We start from the raw sequence: 23,036 nt of genomic DNA, 5'->3' as shown, positions 1-23,036 counted from the left end.
CCCGGCACAGCCAGAATTGGACTGGCCATCCCTTGGAGCCTTCAAGCTCTGTCAAATTGGTTGTTGATCATTGAAATTATAATGGAGACGCTGATAGTTGAGGTGCAGGTGAAACGTTTAATAAAACAACAAGCATGGAATGAGACAACATAACAGTAGCGTCTACACAAACACAGGAACAATACTGACTGGGGAAAGAACCTAAGGGAGTGCCAGATATAGGGGAGGTATTAACTGAGGTAATGGAGTCCAGGTGTGCCTCAGGATGACGTGAAGGTGCCCGTAACCAGAAAGAGGGATTAAACGACAGGATTTTGAAAATCTATCCACAACCACCAAAATGGTGATGAAACCATCAAAGGAGGGGAGATCAGTTACAAAGTCAATGGATAGATGGGACCAGGGGCGCTGAGGCACGGGAAGGGGAAGGAGTTCCTCTGCTGGAGCGTTCCAGGGGAATTTGGTTTGGGCACATACGGAACAGGAGTTGACGTTGAGAGTGACCAGTACTCAGAAATGGATTGGGTAGTGCGAGAAATACCTGGATTTCCAGTGACGACAGATGTGTGTGTCCAGGTCAGCAGCTGATCGCTTATCTCCATGGGAACGTAGATGTGCTCGGGAGTACAGTTAGTGGGTGCGGGCTCCCTCTCCAGAGGCTGGCAAATGTCCTCATCTATGTCCCAGACCACAGGAGCTGCGACTCGGGAGAATGGGATTATAGGTGCATTCTGGACACGGACCCTCTCCCGAATCATAGAGACGGTACAGGGCATCGGCCTTAGTTTATTTTTAACCTGGGCGATAGGTCAGCGTGAAGTCAAACCTTGTGAAGAAAAGGGCCCAACTTGTTTGGCCCGCATTCAGGCTCCTCGCTGTCCGTATGTACTCCAGGTTCCGATGGTCAGTGAGGATGGCGAATGGTTCCTTGGCACCCTCCAGACAATGTCTACACTCTAATTCCAACGACACCGCCAGGAGCTCTCGATCACAGATGTCGGAATTCCTCTCTGCAGGGGACAGTTTCTTAGAGACAGAACTTCCCCCACACCCACCTCTGAAGTGACCACCACCACCACAAATGATATCGTGGGATCTAGGTGTTTGAGCAATGAGACAGAGGTGAAACATCCCTTGAGTAGATTGAATGCCTCATCAGCTGCTGGGCTCCACACCAACCTACGGGGGACCACACTTGAGGAGAGAGGTGAGAGGGGCGGCGATGGAGCTGAAGTTCCTGATGAAACGGCGGTAGAAGTTGGCAAACCCCAAAAACCATTGTAACCCCTTTAGGGGGGTTGGGACTGGCCATAACCTGATCGCATCTACATTCTTGTCATCCATTATCACTCTCTGAACATAAGTAAGACCAGGATGTCATTGATATACACGACCACGACAATCTGGCCCGAGCATGTCCCTGAACACCTCGTTAACGAATGCCTGGCAACAGCAAGTACTCATAGTGGCCAGACATCGTGCTAAACCTAGTCTTCCATTCATCCCCCTCCAAGATGCGGATGAGATTGTGTGCACTCCAGTTTGGTAAAGAACCAGGCTCCGCGGAACTGATCGATGACTGCCGACACCAACGGGAGAGGGTAATGGTACTTTGGTGATTTCATTGAGTCCTCTGTAATCAATATATGTACCTAACCCTCCATTCTTGGCCACGAAGAAGAAACCAGCTGACGCAGGAGAAGTGGATGTGCGGGTGAAACCTTGTTGGAGCCCCTCTTGGATGTAATCCTCCATGGTCTGTGTCTCAGCCACCGACAGAGTGTAAATGCGTCTGCGTGGAAGCACAGACCTTGCCAGCAATTTGATGGGAAAGTCCCATGGGCGATGAGGATGAAGACAGGTGGCGCGGGTCTTGGAGAATACCTCCCGCAGGTCCTGGTATACCTTGGGATGTTGGGCTGAAGGACAACCACAGGACTCTCAAACGATGTGGAACCACAGGGGATGGGGATGCAGGTCCTCTGGCATTTGGGTATTCAGTCTGTGATTCTCATCCTCGACCATGAGATGGTGGGGTTATGGCATTGAAGCCAAGGGAGGCTGAGGATGATATTGTGAACTGGTACACTGGTGATGAAGAAGGGGATGTTCTCCTGATGAATGGATTCCATGGAGAGGGTGAGGGGTTGGGTGATGTGTGTAATGGTTTCGGATCCTAGTGGCCGATTATCGAGAGCTTGAACCTGGAAAGTTGAGGAGAACGGGTATTAGATGATAAGAGAGAAGGCATGGGTCTGGTCAATAAAGTTCCATGCGGCACCGGAATCCACTAACAGACCTCTTCTGAATAGCGTACGAAGCACCGGCTCGTTCCATCCGTTGGATGCTGCTACTGTCCGGAAGGTGAGCACGTACTCTGAGCACGTACTCAGCAGCAGTCTGGTCCCTCTGCCGTAATTGGAGGAAGTGCTCACCTCCTCTCTGCCTTCCAGGGGATGATTGAAAATGCATTTGAACAGAGCCATGAACCCCTCATATGAATCTAGCTGCTCTTCTCTTCTCTCCCAGACTGCTGTGGCCCATTCCAACGCCTGCCCAGTCAGCAGAGAAATTTTTGCTGAATGGGCTGTTGTGCTGGGTCGACTGGTTGTAGAGTATCCTCCGCTAGTTGATGGCAACACCTCCCGGGTATGTTTGAGATGTTGCACACTGCGAAGAACCTCTCCCATAGCCACCCCCATTTGTGCCAGCTGGTCATGGTGTTGACATAGAAGGTATTCCTGTTCGTCGACCGTCTAGGAGATATTCTGTTTTCCTGCTGCTTTCCGTTGTTGGAGTCAGTATTCTATAACGGAGACGGAGAGAGTCGAGAAGCAGCTGCAGGGGAAACATTTAATAAAACAAAAAACATGGAACGAGACAACATAACAGTGGCGTCTATGCATAAATACAAGAACAATACTGACCGGAGAAAAACCTAAGGGAGTGCCAGATATAGGGGAGGTAATAAGTGAGGTAATGGAGTCCAGGTGTGCTTCATGATGACGTGCAGGTTCGGGTAATGATAGATCCCAGGATCGGTGGTAGTATGCCGGCGACGTCGAATGCCAGAAGGGAGGAGCAGGAGTAGACGTGACAGACAGCCATTTTAATGACTTGCCATAGATTTTCAAGCCTATTTAAGTCAAAACTATAACTAGGCTACTCAGGAACATTCAATATCGTCTAGGTAAGCAACTTCAGTGTATATTTTGCCTTGGATTTTAGGTTATTGTCCTGCTGAAAGGTGAATTTGTCTCCCAGTGTCTTATAGAAAGCAATCTGAACCAGGTTTTCCTCTAGGATTTTGCTTGTGCATAGCTTTATACTTTTTATCCTAAACTCCCTAGTCCTTGTCGGTGACAAGCACACCCATAACATGATGCAGCCACCACCATGCTTGAAAATATGAAGAGTGCTACTCAGTGTTGTTGAATTTTCCCCAAACATAACACTTTGTATTCAGGACAAAAAGTGAATTTCTTTGCCACAGTTTTTTTGCAGTTTTACTTTAGTGCCTTATTGCAAACAGGATGCGAGTTTTGGAATATTTGTATTATGTACAGGCTTCCTTCTTTTCACTCTGTGATTTAGGTTAAAATTGTGGAGTAACTACAAGGTTGTTGATCCATCCTCAGTTTTCTCCTTTCACAGCCATTAAACTCTGTAAATTCTTTAATTGGCCTCATGGTGAAATCCCTGAGTGTTATCCTTCCTCTCCTGCAGCTGAGTTAGGAAGGACTCCTGTATCTTTGTAGTGACTGAGTGCATTGCTACACCATCCAAAGAGTAATTAATAACTTCACCATGCTCAAAGGGATATTTAATATCTGCTTTTCTATTTTTACCCATGTAGCAATAGGAGCCCCTTGGGAGGCATTGGAAAACTTCCCTGTTCTTCGAGGTTGCAATTTATCATGTTACTTGTGAAGCACATTTTTACTCCTGAATTTATTGAGGCTTGCCATAACAAAGGGGTTGGATACTTATTTACTGAAGACATTTCAGCTTAAAAGGTTTCATTTGTAAAAAAGTCTCTTTGACATTATGGTGTATTGTGTGTAGGGCAATGACACAAAATCTAAATAGAATCCGTTTGAAAATCAGGCTGTAACACAAGAAAATGTGGAAAAAGTCCAGTGGTGTGAATACTTTTTGAAGGCACTGTACATACTACAAGTTTCTGGATTAAACGGGCAAGCGGATATGAGGGTTTAAAGGCTGCTTATAACAGCGTCACCTATAGGCCAATCGGTGTCATTCTTTTTGACAAAGACACTCATTGCCTTTAGTTCTACTTCATACCTTTCAGACCGCCAGTACGGTTGTAAGTATGGATCATATCCCTCTTGCTTCGCATGGGTCGAGTAATAGTAACAACAAAGTCACACAGGTGACAGCGTGGGAGGACTTGCTCGCAGTTCATATAAAACTATAAGTCAGACCACGCACTGTCTCTTATTTCCTCTCGCAAAGTATGGCTTAGTTGTATCACGCAGGTTGACTGCTCCACTGCTCCCGTTTTTCAGATTGCATCTTCCCAGGTCATGGTAGGGTAAGCTAAACTGTATGGACTGTTAAATAAAATGAAATAATATACTGTACTGTCAGTCTATCACCAACAGCCTGTGACCTGTGGGTCAGAGCGTGAAATTCGCCCTCTAAGGCTGAGTGACAGCTCTCCCCTACCTATCCCTTTTATCGGAGGATATTGGGAGTTCTTGTTTTGTGCTGACTTAGACCATCAGCCAGTGTGGGTGTTGGCCACCATACTTCAGCTAGTGTGTGTGTTTCTAACCTTGTCAAGATATCCTCCACTGCTGTGCTCGTTATCAAGGCCACCGGCACTAGTCTTCCTTCGACTATTTAAAACTCGAATGGGTCACTTCCCTAGATAACAGCATCTAGGAAGATTGTCAGCCTACCCAGCTAACAGTATATGATGTGAGATTCGGATTGCCCCCCTTAGGCATCCCTCTCCCCTGGTATTACTACTATGCTATAAGCTAACTAGCTAGCCAGTTTACTAGCTGCCACTGTGTGTTGTCAGCTTGGCTTACCAAACGACGGCTATTTGTGCGTGTTTCGCATAAATAAGCCTATGTTTAAACATTTTACCTCTCCTTCTCCAGCCCTGTGGTCATAGCTAGGCTCATCCGAAATTATTTTTGCAGGAATCCCACTCTGTATGTAGGCTTGTTATAGCCATTTACATTTCACAACTCCATCACACAGAGATTTTATCAAATCAAAGTTTATTTGTCACGTGTGCCGAAATCAACAGGTGTAAACCTTACATTGAAATGCTTACTTACAGGCTCTAACCAATGGTGCCAAAAAAAGGTGTGTGTGTGTGTAGGTAAGTAAAGAAATAAAACAACAGTAGAAAGACATTTGAAAAAAAGAGGAGCAAGGCTATACACAGACACCTGTTTGTCAGGCTTATTGAGGTAGTATGTACATGTAGGTATCGTTAAAGTGACTGCATATATGATGAACAGAGAGTAGCAGAAGCGTAAAAAGAGGGGTTGGCGGGTGGTGGGACACAATGCAGATAGCCCGGTTAGCCAATGTGCTGGAGCACTGGTTGGTCTGGCCAATTGAGGTAGTATGTACATGAATGTATAGTTAAAGTGACTATGCATTTAAGATAAACAGAGAGTAACAGCAGCGTAATAGAGGGGTTGGAGGGGCACACAATGCAAATAGTCTGGGTAACCATTGGTTACCTGTTCAGAAGTCTTATGGCTTGGGGATAAAAACTGTTGAGAAGCCTTTTTGTCCTAAACTTGGCACTCCGGTACCGCTTGCCATGCCATGCGGTAGTAGAGAGAACAGTCTATGACTGGGGTGGCTGGGTTCTTTGACAATTTTTAGGGCCTTTCTCTGACACCGCCTGGTGTAGAGGCCCTGGATGGCAGGCAGCTTTGCCCCAGTGATGTACTGGGCCGTACGCACTACCCTCTGAAGTGCCTTGCGGTCGGAGGCCGAGCAAATGCCGTACCAGGCAGTGATGCTCTCGATGTTGCAGCTGTAGAACCTCTTAGAACCCATGCCAAATCTTTTTAGTTTCCTGAGGGGGAATAGGCTTTGTCGTGCCCTCTTCACAACTGTCTTGCTGTGTTTGGACCATTCTAGTTTGTTGTTGATTTGGACACCAAGGACTTTGAAGCTCTCAACCTGCTCCACTACAGCCCCGTCGATGAGAATGGGGACATGCTCGGTGCTCCTTTTCCTGTAGTCCACAATCATCTCCTTAGTCTAGGTTACATTGAGGGATAGGTTGTTATTCTGGCACCACCCGGCCCGGTCTCTGACCTCCTCCCTATAGGCTGTCTCATCGCTGTCAGTGTTGTGTCGTCAGCAAACTTAATGATGGTGTTGGAGTCGTGCTTGGCCATGCAGTCGTGGGTGAACAGGGAGTACAGGAGGGGACTGAGCACGCACCCCTGGGGAGCTCCAGTGTTGAGGATCAGCGTGGCATATGTGTCAGGAAGTCCAGGAACCAGTTGCAGATGGAGGTGTTTAGTCCCAGGATCATTAGCTTAGTGATGAGCTTTGAGGGTACTATGGTGTTGAACGCTGAGCTGTAGTCAATGAACAGCATTCTCACATAGGTGTTCCTTTTGTCCAGGTGGGAAACGGCAGTGTGGAGTGCAATAGAGAGAGCATCATCTGTGGATCTGTTTGGGCGGTATGCAAATTGGAGTGGGTCTAGGGTTTCTGGGATAATGGTGTTCATGTGAGCCATTACCAGCCTTTCAAAGCACTTCATGGCTACGGACGTGGGTGCTACGGTTCTGTAATCATTTAACTACCTATCCATATCAATAAAAGAGACTAAACAAAATCTTGATTAAGTCTGGTCTATAACCTGTCCTGAGTGGAATGGTCATAACTATCTATTGCCTATTCTTATTGCCAAATCGGGTTTTTTCTATCAGCCACTGCCAGTGCACATGCTTCTTCAACCATTTAGTTTCAAATGTATTTAGAGGCTATATTTAAAGGCCTGTGAGCTAGAGTCTCCTGTTAAGGGGAGCCCTATAATAAAAACAGTTATAAAACACAAATAGAGTTCTACAATTATTTTAAATTCATATGAACCCCTCCTACAGAATATGCTTTGGCAAGATTTTAAGTGATGAAATAAATATCAAAATATTCAATAAAAAAATATATTGAGTAGCAGTGAGTCTATTAAATAATTAAATCATTAATAGACTCACCAAACATTTATTATTATATGTTTCATTATTCTTGGTAGATACAACTGGTTATGATTGCAGATAGAGCTCAGAGAATGGGATGGTGCAATATTGAATTAGTCATATATTGATAAGGTGCGAGCATGGGGATGTCCACGTCACCCAGAGATAAAAGGCATAATAGAGCTAGTGCTATCTAGATTTGCCCTGGCAAACAAATCTATTACATTAACTACCAATATGTGAAGTAAACTCAACTGAGGAGTAATGGAGAATGGAGACTTTTAACTTGATAACGTGCAACATACCTCTCTCCGGTTTCTCTGACTTTCGTTTTTTTATGCTTGTTAGTGTGGCCTTTTGGTGTCATTGTTTTTGCATTCTTGAGATGACACTGCCAAAACTCTAAAAGGTATTATTGTAGGTCAGAATTGCAACACAAGATTTGTTCAAGCTTAAAATGTTAGTTGGTGATCGTAACATGGTGTTTGTATGTTCACAGATTAAATTTCAAGTTTACTTTTCTTATGATACTAATGGTATGTACGTTCAACCTTTTGGCAGGTATCTCGCTCCATATGTGAACTGCTAATGACCGATCAGGAACATACACAATATAGTCAGTCAGTAGACAAGATAAGACAAAGATGATATGGTATAGTTTCGTCTATCTCAGTTGGTAGAGCATTGTGAGTTCGATTACCATTGCGGGGCAGTACGAAAAAAAGTATGAAAATGTATGCACTCACTACTATAAGTCGCTCCACATAAGAGCGTCTGCTAAATGACTCAAATGTAAGCGTCTTGCGCTTATATTAGGCTACTACTTGGAAACTCAGAAATGGGAGTGGTTTCTTTTGTCTAATATATAAACGACACCCTTTTTCGTCTCTCATAATTTCTAAGGAAGGTAACGCATGAATATTTGTCTTTCATCTCAATAAGGATGGCCTACGACTACGCTAAAAACATAGAAGAAAGACCTGATCCAGTGAAGGCGGACCTCAAAGGTATGTAACCTGGTGAGATGGTTATGGAAACTTTAGATCATTTTCATTATCAACATAACATGCGCAGTAACATTCACAGGTATAACTAGGGCAGTAGCAGGGCGTGGGTAAAATCACTAGAGAAGCCAAGCCAGGAAAAAATTGCCTATCAATTTAGGGGTTGTGATAATTGCTTTGTTTTCTCTTATCCTGTTCATATGCCTTGCCATCGTGATATTGGCCTAAGCCCGAGACAATAAGAAGAGGCAGTGGCAGAATAAATTCAACCATAACTTTGTTTCATCACAAAACCAGAGAAAACATCTGTCTGGTGGAGTCCACAAAGCATATTGCATGTAACAAACAGTTACATGACCTACAGCATGGTCAATTAAATCAATGTTTCTGAGATTTTCAGACAACTGAACAACTATTGATTTAGAACACCTGAGAGTTACCTCAAGTCCCAAAGAAAACAGGAGCTGCTTCCACTATTCCAGCACCATTTCAACTTCAAAATGGCAACATCAAAATGGCAACATCATCAACTCACCTATGCTTAGTCTAATACAGTGACAACTAAAATATTCCAAAAACAATGTAGTCCAATCAATGTACGCTAAATATCATGTGGCTGTCCATGGTACTTCTTTATTTCCCTCGCTGTGTGTGTGTGTGTGTGTGTGTGTGTGTGTGTAGAAAAACATGTTGCTTCACCCTACTTGTAGAGAAACACCAGTGCCATCCTCCTCTCTTTCATCTTTCATTTCCCGAAACATCAATGACTGTCATACAGTACAAGCTTTTAGTTTTTGTTGTCATAAGCTACCTGGCTAAAGTGCTTGCTTGCAAGCATTTCATGGCCAATGATTAGCCAGCTAGTAAACATTAGCCTACTACATCTAGCTACATATTGAACTTCTATCCTCTCAGGCCAGAGGCACAACTGTCCCATTTGTACAGTGCACTATGAATGTCCAATGTGTAAAAAAACATTGGATTTTTAAGTTGATGGGCCGCCAAATGAGCAGCGACGCTCCTCTGTGTGTAAACTCTGTGGATTTGGAAACTAGAAGTGCTCCTGAGTAGACTGTGCAGAGTGCCATCTTTTGGATGGGACTTTAAACTAAAGGTCACTAAAGATCCCATATCACTTATTGTAAGCATAGGGGTGTGAACCTCAGTGTCCTTGCTAAATTCCCAATATGGCCCTCATACCATCATGGCCACCTAATCTTCCCCAGCTTCCAATTTCGCTCATTCCCCCTCCTCTCCCCTGTAAATGTTCCCCAGTCATTGCTGTAAATGAGAATGTGTTCTCAGCCAACTTACCTGGTTAAATCAAATGTTACTGTGACACAATGCACAGATTATTGTGTATGGTGCAATATGTATTTCCAGTATGAAAATACTATGGGATTTAAGCTGATTGGCCACACTTTACGGGCTGCAAAATGAGCAGCGACACTCCTCTGGGTGTACGCTCTGGTTTGGAAACTAGTGGCACTCCTGAGTAGAAGGGCCTCCCTTTTACTGCGACACAATGTACAGAGGATTATGTACAGTGCAGTATGTCCAATATGAAAAACTGATTGGATTTAAGCTGATAGGCCACTCTGTAGCACTTTCCTGCAGTCAAATGACCTCGTGGGTTGAATGTTAATATCTTTCATAATTAATAAACATGATTTCAAAAAAGCCGCTGAAAATCCGTTTTTTCCATGTCAAATGATTGTTATATTTCAGACTTCTGTGAAAGTGTAATATTGGGATGCAAACAATTGTATAAATTTCAAGTCCATATCTGGCATGGTACAGTTGTTGTTTTTTATTTTTAAAGCCCATAACCCTGTGTGTGAGTTGTATACTTCTGTTTCACACTGTGACCCTGACCTAGCCCACTGCAGGAAAAGGTTTTAAGGGGTGCAGAATGAGCAGTGACGCTCCTCGGTTGTAAGCCCTGTGGATTTCGAAACTAGTGGTGCTCCTGAGTAGAAGGGCCCCCCTTTTACTTCTCCAGAATGTACAGGAAGTTGTGCAGTACTGTATGTCCAATATGAAAATTTACTGAACATCGTGCAATACGAATAGGCTAATTAACTATGGGATTTAAGTGTTTTCTAAAGTTTATTATAATAATATTGTTATTAATAGTATCATTATGAATGTTTTATTTGTATTACTGTTACCATAACTATCTAGTAATTATTTGAATGCAATAATGTCAATGCTATAATATTACTTGTGCTGTAAAGGTGATTAACTTTATACATTTCTTCATATTGTTAAACAAAATTGTAAGTCTGCTAACATTTCCCCATATACTGTTATGAATTTTGACCATTTGTATTATTTCTCACCATCTTAATTGCACAACTTTTATTTTGAAGGAAAATCGCAGAGGACACAGCCTTATTCTTGCTGTATCTTACTTAATCTTGCTGGCGGAGTGGACACATTGTCATAGACCCCCCCTCATGCTGTTTTGTAAAACTAAACTATTGTTTTATATAGGAAACCTTCCAAGCTGGCTGCAAGGCACGTTGTTGCGCAATGGGCCAGGCATATTCTCAGTGGGGGATACCACATACAACCACTGGTTCGATGGGATGGCCCTGATGCACAGCTTTACATTCAAAGATGGTAAAATGACTGGAAGTGTTTCTCTTTTTTTTTATATAGAAACTCAAACAAGATGATCATATGATAAGTCCAATTGGCAAGCTTTTGGGCTTTTTGGTGCTATGGGCGCCATGGGTTGTGCGAGTACAATTTAATTCCCACATTTAGCAATTGAACTCTCAATAGAAGTAAATCATTGTGTGTGTGTGTGGTGTGTGTGTGTACAATTATTTTCTTCAGGTGAGGTAATCTACAGAAGCAGATATTTACGTGGAGACACATATAAAGACAACATGGCAGCCAAAAGAATTGTTGTGTCTGAAATGGGGACAATGGCCTACCCGGACCCAGGCAAAAACGTCATATCTAGGTAGTACATTACAGATGGTTCATTTTTGCACATTAAAAAGGCAAGATGTTGAAATCAATTATGTTCTGGCATGCTGTAGCAAAAGATCAGGCATGATAGTGCATCTGATCTGACTGTTGATGATTTAATTTAATTTGTCCCTATGAATTTGCCTGTTGCTGATTTTAAATGATCTTTGTCTCCAGGGTGATCACCTTTCTTAACCACACGGTCCCAGACTTCACTGACAACTGTGGCAACAATTTCATTCGATATGGGAAGGATTATTATGCAACCTCTGAAACCAACTACATCCGCAAAGTAGATCCTGTGACTCTGGAGACTCAGGACAAGGTCATTTACAGTTAATACTGGCGTTGCCATCTGGATGACCATACGTATGAACACACCTGTTTATAAGCCTATCTTGTTATCTCACTAGGTTGACTACATGAAATACCTTGCTGTGAACCTGGTGACATCCCATCCACATTACGATAAAGACGGAACAGCCTACAACATGGGAACTTCAATAGCGGAGAAGGGAAAGACTAAATACACCTTATTCAAGGTTCCAGACACTACTGCGGGAGGTACACTACCAGTCAAACGTTTGGACACACCTACTCATTCCAGGGTTTTTCTTTATTTTTACTATTTTCTACATGGTAAAATAATAGTGCAGACATCAAACTTTGAAATAACACATGTGAAATCATGTAGTAACCAAAAAAGTGTAGAACAAATCAAAACATATTTAAGATTCTTCAAAGGAGCCACCCTTTGCCTTGATGACATCTTTGCACAATCTTGGCATTCTCTCAACCAGCTTCATGAGGAATGCTTTTTAATAGTATTGAAGGAGTTCCCACAAATGCTGAGCACTTGTTGGCTGCTTTTCCTTCACTCTGCGGTCCAACCCATTCCAAACCTTTTCAATTGGGTTGAGGTTGGGTGATTGTAGAGGCCAGGTCACCTGATGCAGCACCATCACTCTCCTTCTTGGTCAAATAGCCCTTACACAGCCTGAAGGTGTGTTTTGGGTCATTGTCCTGTTGAAAAACAAATGATAGTCCCACTAATCGCAAACCAGATAGGATGGCGTATCGCTGCAGAATGCTGTGGTAGCCATGCCGTTTCAGTGTGACTTGAATTCTAAATAAATCACTGACAGTGTCATCAGCAAAACACCACCACACCATCACACCTCCTCCATGCTTCACAGTGGGAACCACACATGCAGAGGTCATCTGTTCACCTACTCTGCGTCTCGCAAAGACACGGCGGTTGGAACCATAAATCTCTCATTTGGACTCATCAGACCAAAGGACAGATTTCCACCGGTCTAATGTCCATTACTCGTGTTTCTTGGCCCAAGAAAGTCTCTTCGTGTTATTGGTGTCCTTTAGTAGTGGTTTCTTTGCAGGCCTGATTCACACAGTCTCTCCTGAACAGTTGATGTTGAGATGTCTGTTATATTACTTGAACACTGAAGCATTTATTTGGGCTGCAATTTCTGAGGCTGGTAACTCTAATGAACTTATCCTCTGCAACCGAGGTAACTCTGGGTCTTCCTTTCCTGTGGCGGTCCTCATGAGAGCCAGTTTCATCACAGCGCTTGATGGTTTTTGCGACTGCACTTGAAGAAATGTACCATTCTTAATGTTCCTAATTGATTGACCGTCATGCCTTCAAGTAGTGATGGACTGTTGTTTCTCTTTGCTTATTTGAGCTTTTCTTGCCATAATATGGACTTGGTCTTTTACCAAATAGGGCTATCTTCTGTATACCACCCCTACCTTGTCACAACACAACTGATTGGCTCAAACGCATTAAGAAACATTTATTCCACAAATTAACTTTTAACAAGGCACACCTGTTAATTGAAATGCATTCCAGGTGACTATCTCATGAAGCTGGATGAGATAATGCCAAGAGTGTGCAAAGCTGTCAAGACAAAGGGTGACTACTTTGAAGAATCTCAAATATAAAATAGATTTTTGATTTGTTTAACACTTTTTTTGGTTACTACATGATTCCATATGTTATTTCATAGTTTTGATGTCTTCACTATTATTCTACAATGTAAAAAATAGTCCAAATAAAGAAAACCCTTGAATTAGTAGGTGTGTCCAAACTTTTGACTGGTACTGTATATCTTCAAAAATATCACCTTGTCTATCTTTATGTTTGAGTTAGTTAATTCCTAGTTATAGGGTATCACCAGTCCCCAGGTTGTTTCTGCCTGCAGAGACGTCTGCCCCCCAGGAGTTAAACTTTAGACTACTGACCTTGTGAACTCTGAATTTCACTGGTATCTGATGAAAATGCATAGTCTCATATAGCAGTGGTCAAGACCTTTTTTAAATTGTTGAAGTCATGTGTTAACCCATTTGAGCAATAACCTTGTATTTTACAATCTCAAACATTTAGCAGAACCATTTACCCATCACCTTTCTGGGTTTTGTCTTATTACTTTACACCATGGATAGAGAAGTATCCTGACCATGAAGCAGATAGTTTTCACAAAACATTACAAATAGCTGTAAATGATCTGTTTATATGTTTAATCAGATAAGGCCAATGCTTCTCCAGCCTTGAAGAACCTTGAGGTGATCTGCACAGTGCCCTGTCGCTCCCTCCTCAGCCCCAGCTACTACCACAGCTTCGGCATGACTGACAACTACTTCATCTTCATTGAGCAGCCATTCAAACTGGACATCCTCAAGATGGCCACAGCATACATGAGAGGGGTCAACTGGGCTAGTTGTCTAAAGTTTTTCCCTGAGGAAAATGTAAGGGTTATAAGACTCATTTTCTTTGGCAATGAATTTAATGAGTCCAATGTAAGTGCAAGTACATTGTTTTTTCCATTTCATGGAAATTACATCCCTTTGTGTTTTCAATTTTGACAGACCCTGATTCACCTGATCGATAGAAAGACAGGCAAAGAAGTGGGCATAAAGTACTACACAGGGGCAATGATAGTGTACCATCACGTGAATGCCTTTGAAGAGGATGGTCATGTCATCTTTGATGTTATCGCCTATGAAGATCCCAGCTTATACAACATGTTCTACCTAAATGTGTTAAAAGAACAATCAAAGACCTCCTCAATGTCTGTGCCAAAGTGCAAAAGATTTGCCCTTCCTGTACAGACTGACAAGGTAATGGTTTGCAACTGATTACTATCTTAACTTTTAAACATTGCTCTCAACTAATGCGTAGTCAACTGTTTTTATAATGTTGAGAACTGTTTCTGAAGGGGATTGATGTTGGAGATGATATGGTGAAACTCCAATACACAACAGCCAGCGCTGTGAAAGAGAAAGAGGGTAAACTACTCTGCCAGCCAGAGGTGCTTTGTGACAGTAAGACCAAAACTTGTATTGCTCAATGTTCGGTTAAATTATTGTGCCTATATAGACACTCAAAATACATATCACCCCAACATTTTCTTTCACAATATACTCGTGTTGATTTTGTTGTTCAATCCCAAAATGTATCTACAGGTGTGGAACTACCCAGGATCAATTATGACTTCAATGGCAAGAAGTACAGATTTGTCTACATGACTTGTGTTGCAATGACAGCAGTGGCAACTAAGGTAAAAGTCCCTGTGATTTAATTTAGGCCTTTGTGAACATAACTGCATGTGTTGCTTATCTAATATTTTGTTAACTATATACTTAACTTTAATAAATAGATAATGAAGTTGGACATTGAGACAAAGGAGAGGACTGAATGGAGTGAGGAGAACTGCTGGCCATCAGAGCCTGTGTTCATTCCAAGACCCAACGGAGAAGGAGAGGATGATGGTGAGATTGCTTTACATGGTCCTAAAATCTTAAATATATGAAGACTTATGTTTTGATTAGAATGGCCAGACATTCACAATGTATGCTGAATAAAGTTAGAATTTCAATGAAAGTCTGTCCAACATATTCAAACAAAATGTCTCCTATGTCCAGGTGTGGTCTTGACAACAGTCATCAACTCCAATCCAGGGGAATCTGGCTTCATCTTGGTGCTGGATGCAAAGTCTTTCAAGGAGATAGCTCGAGCATATATGAATGCAGAGATTCACATGGACATGCATGGATACTTCATCCCAATGGAAAATTAGTATGACAAAGAAATTATTTACTCCAAGAGTAGCCTACTACCCTCCACAAAGAAATAGACACTATGGGAAACGATAGGGATAGTATTAGATACTTTAAATACCAAAGTGCCTTGTAAATGTTTTCTTAACAATGTCCCAGTGCTAATATTGCTACATTTTGCACAACACATGTGAGCAGTTATCTATGGAATAATGCCAGTGTAGTCTTGAATTTGTCTATATCTCAAGGGAACCCATTATGGATATCCTCAAAATCATCTACCCATGAAATATTTAAGAAAATGTTTTAGCGTTTTGCTAACTAAGTATATAACACACCAATCACATAATTATGTATTTTATTGTTCATGTTTTATGTAGTTTTGTCCTGTATAGCATTGTCAAGGAAAATCCTTATAATACAAATTATTGTACCATTTGTTGTTGAACCTCGCCTAATTAGGCCTAATAAAATGTGAAAGGAGTGATGGTTGTCTCCGGTCCATAAGAGGGCGCCAGTTACCCCAAAGTGAGTTTACGTTGATGTTTGCGTGACTCTAATACCTACGTCATATTGTGGAGACGACCATCAACATTGTTGACATCGAGGCACGGTTTTTGTTATAACCTCAATGCGAGGTTCATTACTTTTTATAAACGTGTGGTGTATTACTGTTCATTATTGTTTTATCTCCATTAAAGTACTTGGTCACGATGCTCTCTATTTTAAAATGTCTTCAAAAAAATCAAGTAAATCAATTTCATTCATTCTAATGCATAACGTTAGACTAGCTAAATTTGAAGGTTGAGTGCGAATATTTTGTGCTCACTCAATCAAATCAGACAGCAAGTGACACTGACCATTTGACGTGAGCTAGCTAACGTCACATGTCATTTCATATGTATTGTGAGTTAGCAAACGTTCGCTAACTGTCTTTGAAAACATTTGTTTTAGGCTATTTTGGTTTCTAGACAGTTGCAGAGGACTGTCTTCTCAGACCGATGGAGAGACACGAATTGCACATATTCTCAAAGAGAAGTTTCCATCGGCCACGTCTCTAAAAGTTGTGGACATATCAGGTAAATAGACCTCGAAACATGGGTGTCAGAAGGGGTCCTGATCTAGCTACATCATTATGCATAATGACATGTATGTTACTACGACGCTGAATTTGTTGTTGTCTTACTGGTATTCAGTGGACTCACACTCGCGTGGTCATCCTTCCATATTAGGTATCGTTTACTCGAAAATTGGAACGAAATGCGAGAAGCTTGGGCTTCCTAGGATAGTGCATTCTTCTTGTGTGGATTATTGGCGGTTGGCATCCAATAATAATAATAGTACTTTACCGCAACGACCTGTACTTTATTTACTCTCTCACATGTTGGAGTTCCAGATGCATAGATGCACTCATAAGTTCAAGAAAATACTTAAGGAAGAACAACCAAAAAGCCAGCCCAAACTGCCTGTACTACCATACCCAGCACTATCTCTAACCACAGACCTGAGTGGGCAACACTACCTCTTCCAACATCTTCTGTAGATCCTTTGCAGAAATATCTACAATATCCAGAACATTTTCAGCTGCTCTACCCAACAATTCCAATTTTATCTGACCAGCTTTCTACTTGTGCAGCACAATTCACAACCACATTTACTTTTACTATAACATTTACTATTTGTCCTCCCTCTGAGCAGGCAACATGGAGAGCCCTGAGCCCTACCTCCTGATTCATCCTTCTCACTGCTTCTGCTTATGTAACACCCAGTCCCATCTGTGTCTGTTTCACCTTTACCAGGCACTCTGTAGCCCTGGCCTCACGACTGCCTCCACAATTACTACACTTTCTGGGCTCACCCTTCAAACATTATGTGGAAACCTCTACACCTTGTACATTTAGGTTGCCCCACCTACACACTGATGCTACATGACCACATTTCTGGCAGTGGAAACACTGCAGAACAGCTGGCATGAATGCGCTAACCAGATAGCTCAATATATCTCAACCAGATCAAAAGTACCTCCAATTCAAAGCATAGCAAAACCGACAGGCTCCTTCTCCAATCCATCTCGATTACAGCTAAGCCACATGTGCTCACACACCATGAACCTTCCTCTTTAGCTGCTCAACCTCTACACTTAGAGGCACTGCTATTACGCCCTTGAGTGGAGCCCTGCTCCGTAAACTAAAGCATATTATTTCTCGTTCTCCCAGTCGGACCATGCACAATGCTCAGTCCCTCTGGAAGGTGGATATGAATCCTATCCTAATGAATAAGCTCATCTCTATCTTAGCATACTGCATACATACTTCCCTATCCTACTCTCCACCCAACTTGAGACCTCAAACGGGTCTGCCAAAACCCCATGATTGACTTTTTCTAAGAACCAAACTCCAATCACCATAGAATCCTCACAGACAATCCGCTTATTTGGATTCCCCAGATCTGCTTGCTTAGCATTCTTCAAAGGCACAGCAGTCGCCTGATCTTTCTTCTCAGACTCCTCTCTTCCATTTTTACCTATCTCATCTTAACTCTCTTCACTTCCCTCACTCCATATCTCTCCCTCCATGATCACTATTACCAGAGAAAAAAAGGTTTTCAGCTTCATCTCTTAATTTATTTGTGCGAGGGCTAGTAAGTCTACGCTCGTCTAGTGCTCAGCCTAGGCAGGGGCGTCATGCACCCATTATTTTAGAGGGGTTACGAAGTACGAGAGGATGGAGGGGGAAGTTGGAGAATTTTTCAAATACCTGAAACCTAGAGGCATAAAAATGATGCCTAATTCTATGTTTTTTTTTTAAAGAAGATTTTTCTGGATAGGTTATCTAAGCATACCTTCACTTTTAATGAGGGTGTCATTCTGACTATTGTAAATAACACATATCAATATACTGCACTAATATGCCTAGGATATTACATACAAATTACAAAACAGTACATGGGATCATAACACATATCAATACAGGCACATATCATGGAATCACAATTCATTCACAACTATATTGATATAAGGTGTCAGATTACATTGAAACCAAGTATTTTTCTGCATTTTTCTAAGCATACCTCTTGAGCTGTCTGTATATTCCTGCCTGGTGGTTATTTTTGTTATGCTTCACTGCATCTCTGCTCAAATATGGGTAAAACATTGAAAGTAATGTGAGTCTTATTCAGTACATTTAGTAATTACTTGCTTTTCTAAAGTTTAGCAAAATTGCCAGCAGACATGCCAGCTAAGATCGTTAGACAAGCTACACTAGTTATGAGGTTGGGAGATTGGGAACCTATCTAGCAGGCTAGCTAAAGCAAACTTCATAAAGTGGCTAGAATTACAAAGAAACAACAACATTGTTTTATTTATTCATCAAAAAGAAATCAATATGCTGCATAGCTTAAACAAATGCATTTATAAAGTTACCTCTTGTGAGTCCTGCAGCTAAAATCAAATCAAATACAGGACAAATCTGAGGGGGCACGTGACCTTGTTCCCCTTATGGGCATGACGTCTCTGAATCCTTGGTGCGCTCCTGACAATTGTGTATCATTATGTTTTCTGTTCTCAGGTGGCTGTGGTGCCATGTATGAAGTCCACATAGAATCCAATGAATTTAAAGGGAAAAGAACTGTTCAACAACACCAACTAGTCAACCAGGTAAACTATGGAGATACATTCTGGAGAGATCAATTAGTTTGCACCATTGTATGGAAGCATATAGGCTATATAGCTGTCAAAATGTTACATCTGCTTTGGTTGATATTGTTTTGTACCGATCGGTTGTGTGGGGGGAGAGAGAAAGCAACAACAAATAGTCAAGTATGTCAAGTATTATGTCAAACCTTTCAGGTGAAATTATTATCATGTATTGCATTTTATTCCATTTGCAAAATTGTTGCAAAAACAGCACAGCTGAAAAGTGCTATGTTCTCATCCACAGGCTCTCAAGGAGGAGATCCAAGGAATGCATGGACTACGAATATTCACAGATGTTCCTCGAGAGTAGGACCAAGCCCTTTCACAAATTGTAGGTCTTTGAACATACACCCCTCAAACGGAATGCTCATATGCTGATTACATTTTGATCTGAGGATGAACACCCCAAAATATCAGATTAATTGCTGATGTGTCTATGACAGTAACAAAGGAAACAGTTTGTCCTGTTATTTCCTGACAGTTTTGTCAGAAATAATCTGTAGAATTTATGGTAGGGACACATTTTACAATGTCAATTGTGTAATACATGTAAATCTAAAACCATCATATATTTTTCTTTACCATAAAAAGTTAAATTATTGATGATGAGATTATTCGAATGCTGCCTTTACAGAAGACATTGACCTAAAAAGCTATGATACGCACAAAATAACGCTGTCAGGATTCATTAGTAAATTGCCAAGTCAATTAGCCCCCCTAACCAATTGAGTTGGCCTATAGTGTTTTTAACCATTGTAAAGATAGAATGCAAATACATTGTAGTGAACAATCAGAAAACCTCATGACGACTAGCTATGCAAATATTCTTGTACATTTAATCTGTAATTGAAAATCCTTCCTATATTTGTGTTTTTGTTTAGTGTAGTAGTTGTTTGTTTAAGTCATGAGACACAGTCATGAGACAAGTTTCGATTCCATTTACAGTATTTATGTTCTGTCATTCCTCCTTGTTAACCATAAATGTAGAAATAACAGTTGCTGTCAAAGTAGATGCACTTCAATAAATAGTATGTGATTCAAAGGACAAAAATACAGGACCCTTATGTCTTTATTAAAGGGATACTTCAGGATTTTGCCTACACTACTGTAGAATTTATCATTTGCAGGTGTCTAACAACCTCATTAGATTGTAATAATCACTGTGTGGGCCTACTCCGACTGTGTGGCCCCAATGCGACCCATACTTGGTAAATGTATACTGCAGTTTTTTTCTACTGTGAAATTCACCATTAGGTGGGGCCCCCTAGCTATTTCCCCAATATTTTTGTGGGTTAGTTCTTCAAGTGAGAATACATTTTACTACATGGTAGCTACTTGAGATGTAAATTTGTTGCTCGCTTATTCATAAACAGGTTATAATTGGATTATAGACATGAAAACTATTGCCAGGAAATGGACATGAATCATTTCCCCATATACTGATATACAGTGTCATGTAGCCTATGCGTTGTTGTAGTCAATCAAAGTTAGGTCCGTGTTTTGATACTCACAAATATTAGAATTTACGTGCCTGGAAGAAGACATTTGTGAATAACCCTGTCTGATCACGTGCTCATTTGTAGGCACAATAGCAAATCCAACTGCGTTGCCTTACATCAGATAATGCGTAAATTCTGCCTGCACTGATCGGTTGAGAGACACACTTTGCATAGGAGTGATGCTATCTGACATAAAACAATGATCCCATTGTGGATGTATTAGACTACATAATTGCATTGGGGGAAATACATAAAGTACCAGTCAAAAGACTGGACACCTACTCATTCAAGGGTTTTTCTTTATTTTACTATTTTCTACATTGTTGTAGTGACCAAAAAAAGTGTTAAACAATTTAAAATATGTTATATATTTGAGATTCTTCAAATTAGCCACCCTTTGCCTTGATGACAGCTTTGCACACTCTTGGCATTCTCTCAACCAGCTTCATAGGGTAGTCACCTGGAATGCATTTCAATTAACAGGTGTGCCTTGTTGAAAGTTAATTTGTGGGATTTCTTTCCTTCTTAATGTTTTTGAGCCAATCAGTTGTGTTGTGACAAGGTATGGGTGGTACCAAGTCCATATTATGTTAAGAACAGCTCAAATAAGCAAAGAGAAACGACAGTCCATCATTACTTTAAGACGTGAAGGTCTGTCAATCTGGAAAATGTCAAGAACTTTGAACGTTTCTTCAAGTGCAGTTACAAAAGCCATCAAGCTCTATGATGAAACTGGCTCTCATGAGGACCACCACAGGAAAGGAAGACCCAGAGTTACTTCTGCTGCAGAGGTTAAGTTCATTAGAGTTAACTGCACCTCAGATTGCAGCCCAAATAAATGCTTCACAGAGTTCCAGTAACAGACACATCTCAATATCAACTGTTCAGAGGAGACTGTGTGAATCAGGCCTTCATGGTTGAATTGCTGCAAAGAAACCACTACTAAAGGACACCAATAATAAGAAGATATTTGCTTGGGCCAAGAAACACGAGAAATGGACATTAGACCGGTGGAAATCTGTCCTTTGGTCTGATGAGTCCAAATTTGAGATTTTTGGTTCCAACCGCCGTGTCTTGGTGAGACGCAGAGTAGGTGAACGGATAATCTCTGCATGTGTGGTTCCCACTGCGAAGCATGGAGGAGGAGGTGTGATGGTGCTTTGCTGGTGAACTGTCAGTGATTTATTTAGAATTCAAGGCACACTTAACCAGCATGGCTTCCACAGCATTCTGCAGTGATACGCCATCCTATCTAGTTTGCAATTAGTGGGACTATCATTTGTTTTTCAACAGGACAATGACCCAAAACACACCTCCAGGCTGTGTAAGGGCTATTTGACCAAGAAGGAGAGTGATGGTGCTGCATCAGATGACCTGGCCTCCACATTCACCTGACCTCAACCCAATTGAGAAGGTTTGGAATGAGTTGGACCGTAGAGTGAAAGAAAAGCAGCCAACAAGTGCTCAGCATATGTGGGAACCAAATGCCAGGAGTGTGCAAAGCTGTCATCAAGGCAAAGGGTGGCTACTTTGAAGAATCTCAAATATAAAATATATTTTGATATGTTTAACACTTGTTTGGTTACTACATGATTCCATATGTGCTATTTCATAGTGTTGATGTCTTCACTATTATTCTACAATGTAGAAAATAGTAAAAATAAAGAAAACCCTTGAATGAGTAGATGTGTCCAAACTTTTGACTGGTACTGTATATTCATTGTACAGCCTTACCTATGGATTGTGCACCCATGAAACGGGGTATCAGCCTACTCATTGACACCCACGTAACACAATTTCATTATCAGAATCATATGTATAAAGGAATAATTGTTATTTTTAAAAATGTATTATTTAAAAATGTTTACAAAAATGTTGACGTTAATGCTGTAGTTGGAGGCCACATTTTCAGTGAAAATCACTACAATAAATGTACCTTAGCTGCCAGCCTGGCCTGATATTGCGACACTATCTAGCTACCTACGTCTCTTCTTGCTGAATGACGTGTTGTTGTGTTGCCAGCTTTGCAGCACACATTTTCCACATTGGGTAGTAGACTGTATCACGGTGACATCTAGATGGTTGCTACCAATATTTGAAGTTTTTTTTTATCGTGTAGGCTGCTATCCTACTCGAAATATAATCCCGTGGGATGGAACAAATTCACCACGTTTGCGACATGTGATACAACTGGCCCGTGAAGCAACTACTGCCCAGCTGGGGGAGCACCTCAATACAAACCGTTGTACTGGTCATTCCTACGGCCTTGTCGTTACGTTAGCTGACATCCAGATGGTGACCAATACTATAGGTTATTTCTCACTCGTCCATTGAAATAAACATCACTCTCTTTTACAAGTTTTAATTAGTGCCAATTCCATGCTGCTGTTTTGCAAGCTAATCAGCATAAACTAGGCTCATCAGGACGACTGACTGAACCGAAGCCTTTCGTCTCCATACGTGATCAATTTGGGCACTAGGCGTGTCCATGTTAAGGATTTATATATATACACTAGATGACTTTAAGGGGGCGCTAAGTTTAACTCTCTGTACCTCCATCTTGGCACTT

The 23,036-nt window shown here is 41.4% G+C and overlaps 1 protein-coding gene and 1 pseudogene across 2 annotated transcripts; both read left to right on the top strand.

The window, feature by feature from the left end:
- Nucleotides 1-8,095: 8,095 nt before the first annotated feature.
- On the top strand, nt 8,096-15,988 carry bco1 (beta-carotene oxygenase 1). 2 transcript variants are annotated; one of them, XM_029639152.2, is made up of 11 exons: nt 8,096-8,218; nt 10,712-10,840; nt 11,060-11,189; nt 11,375-11,522; nt 11,611-11,761; nt 13,764-13,963; nt 14,084-14,335; nt 14,434-14,539; nt 14,681-14,775; nt 14,875-14,986; nt 15,140-15,988. In XM_029639152.2, the coding sequence occupies exons 1-11, from the start codon at nt 8,155-8,157 to the stop codon at nt 15,292-15,294; spliced, it is 1,542 nt and encodes a 513-aa protein (XP_029495012.1). In that variant the 5' UTR covers nt 8,096-8,154; the 3' UTR covers nt 15,295-15,988. The 2 variants fall into 2 exon arrangements, with proteins under 2 accessions (XP_029495012.1, XP_029495011.1); XM_029639151.2 differs by having other exon boundaries at nt 8,097-8,218; nt 13,743-13,963.
- On the top strand, nt 15,988-20,021 carry LOC115112247 (bolA-like protein 3; annotated as a pseudogene).
- The last annotated feature ends 3,015 nt before the right edge of the window (nt 20,022-23,036 follow it).

This window comes from Oncorhynchus nerka, linkage group LG27 (assembly GCF_034236695.1).
Source record: "Oncorhynchus nerka isolate Pitt River linkage group LG27, Oner_Uvic_2.0, whole genome shotgun sequence".
Taxonomy (NCBI): Eukaryota; Metazoa; Chordata; class Actinopteri; order Salmoniformes; family Salmonidae; genus Oncorhynchus; species Oncorhynchus nerka.
Note: the sequence above shows the minus strand (reverse complement) of the source record. Positions and strands in the feature narration are given on the sequence as shown.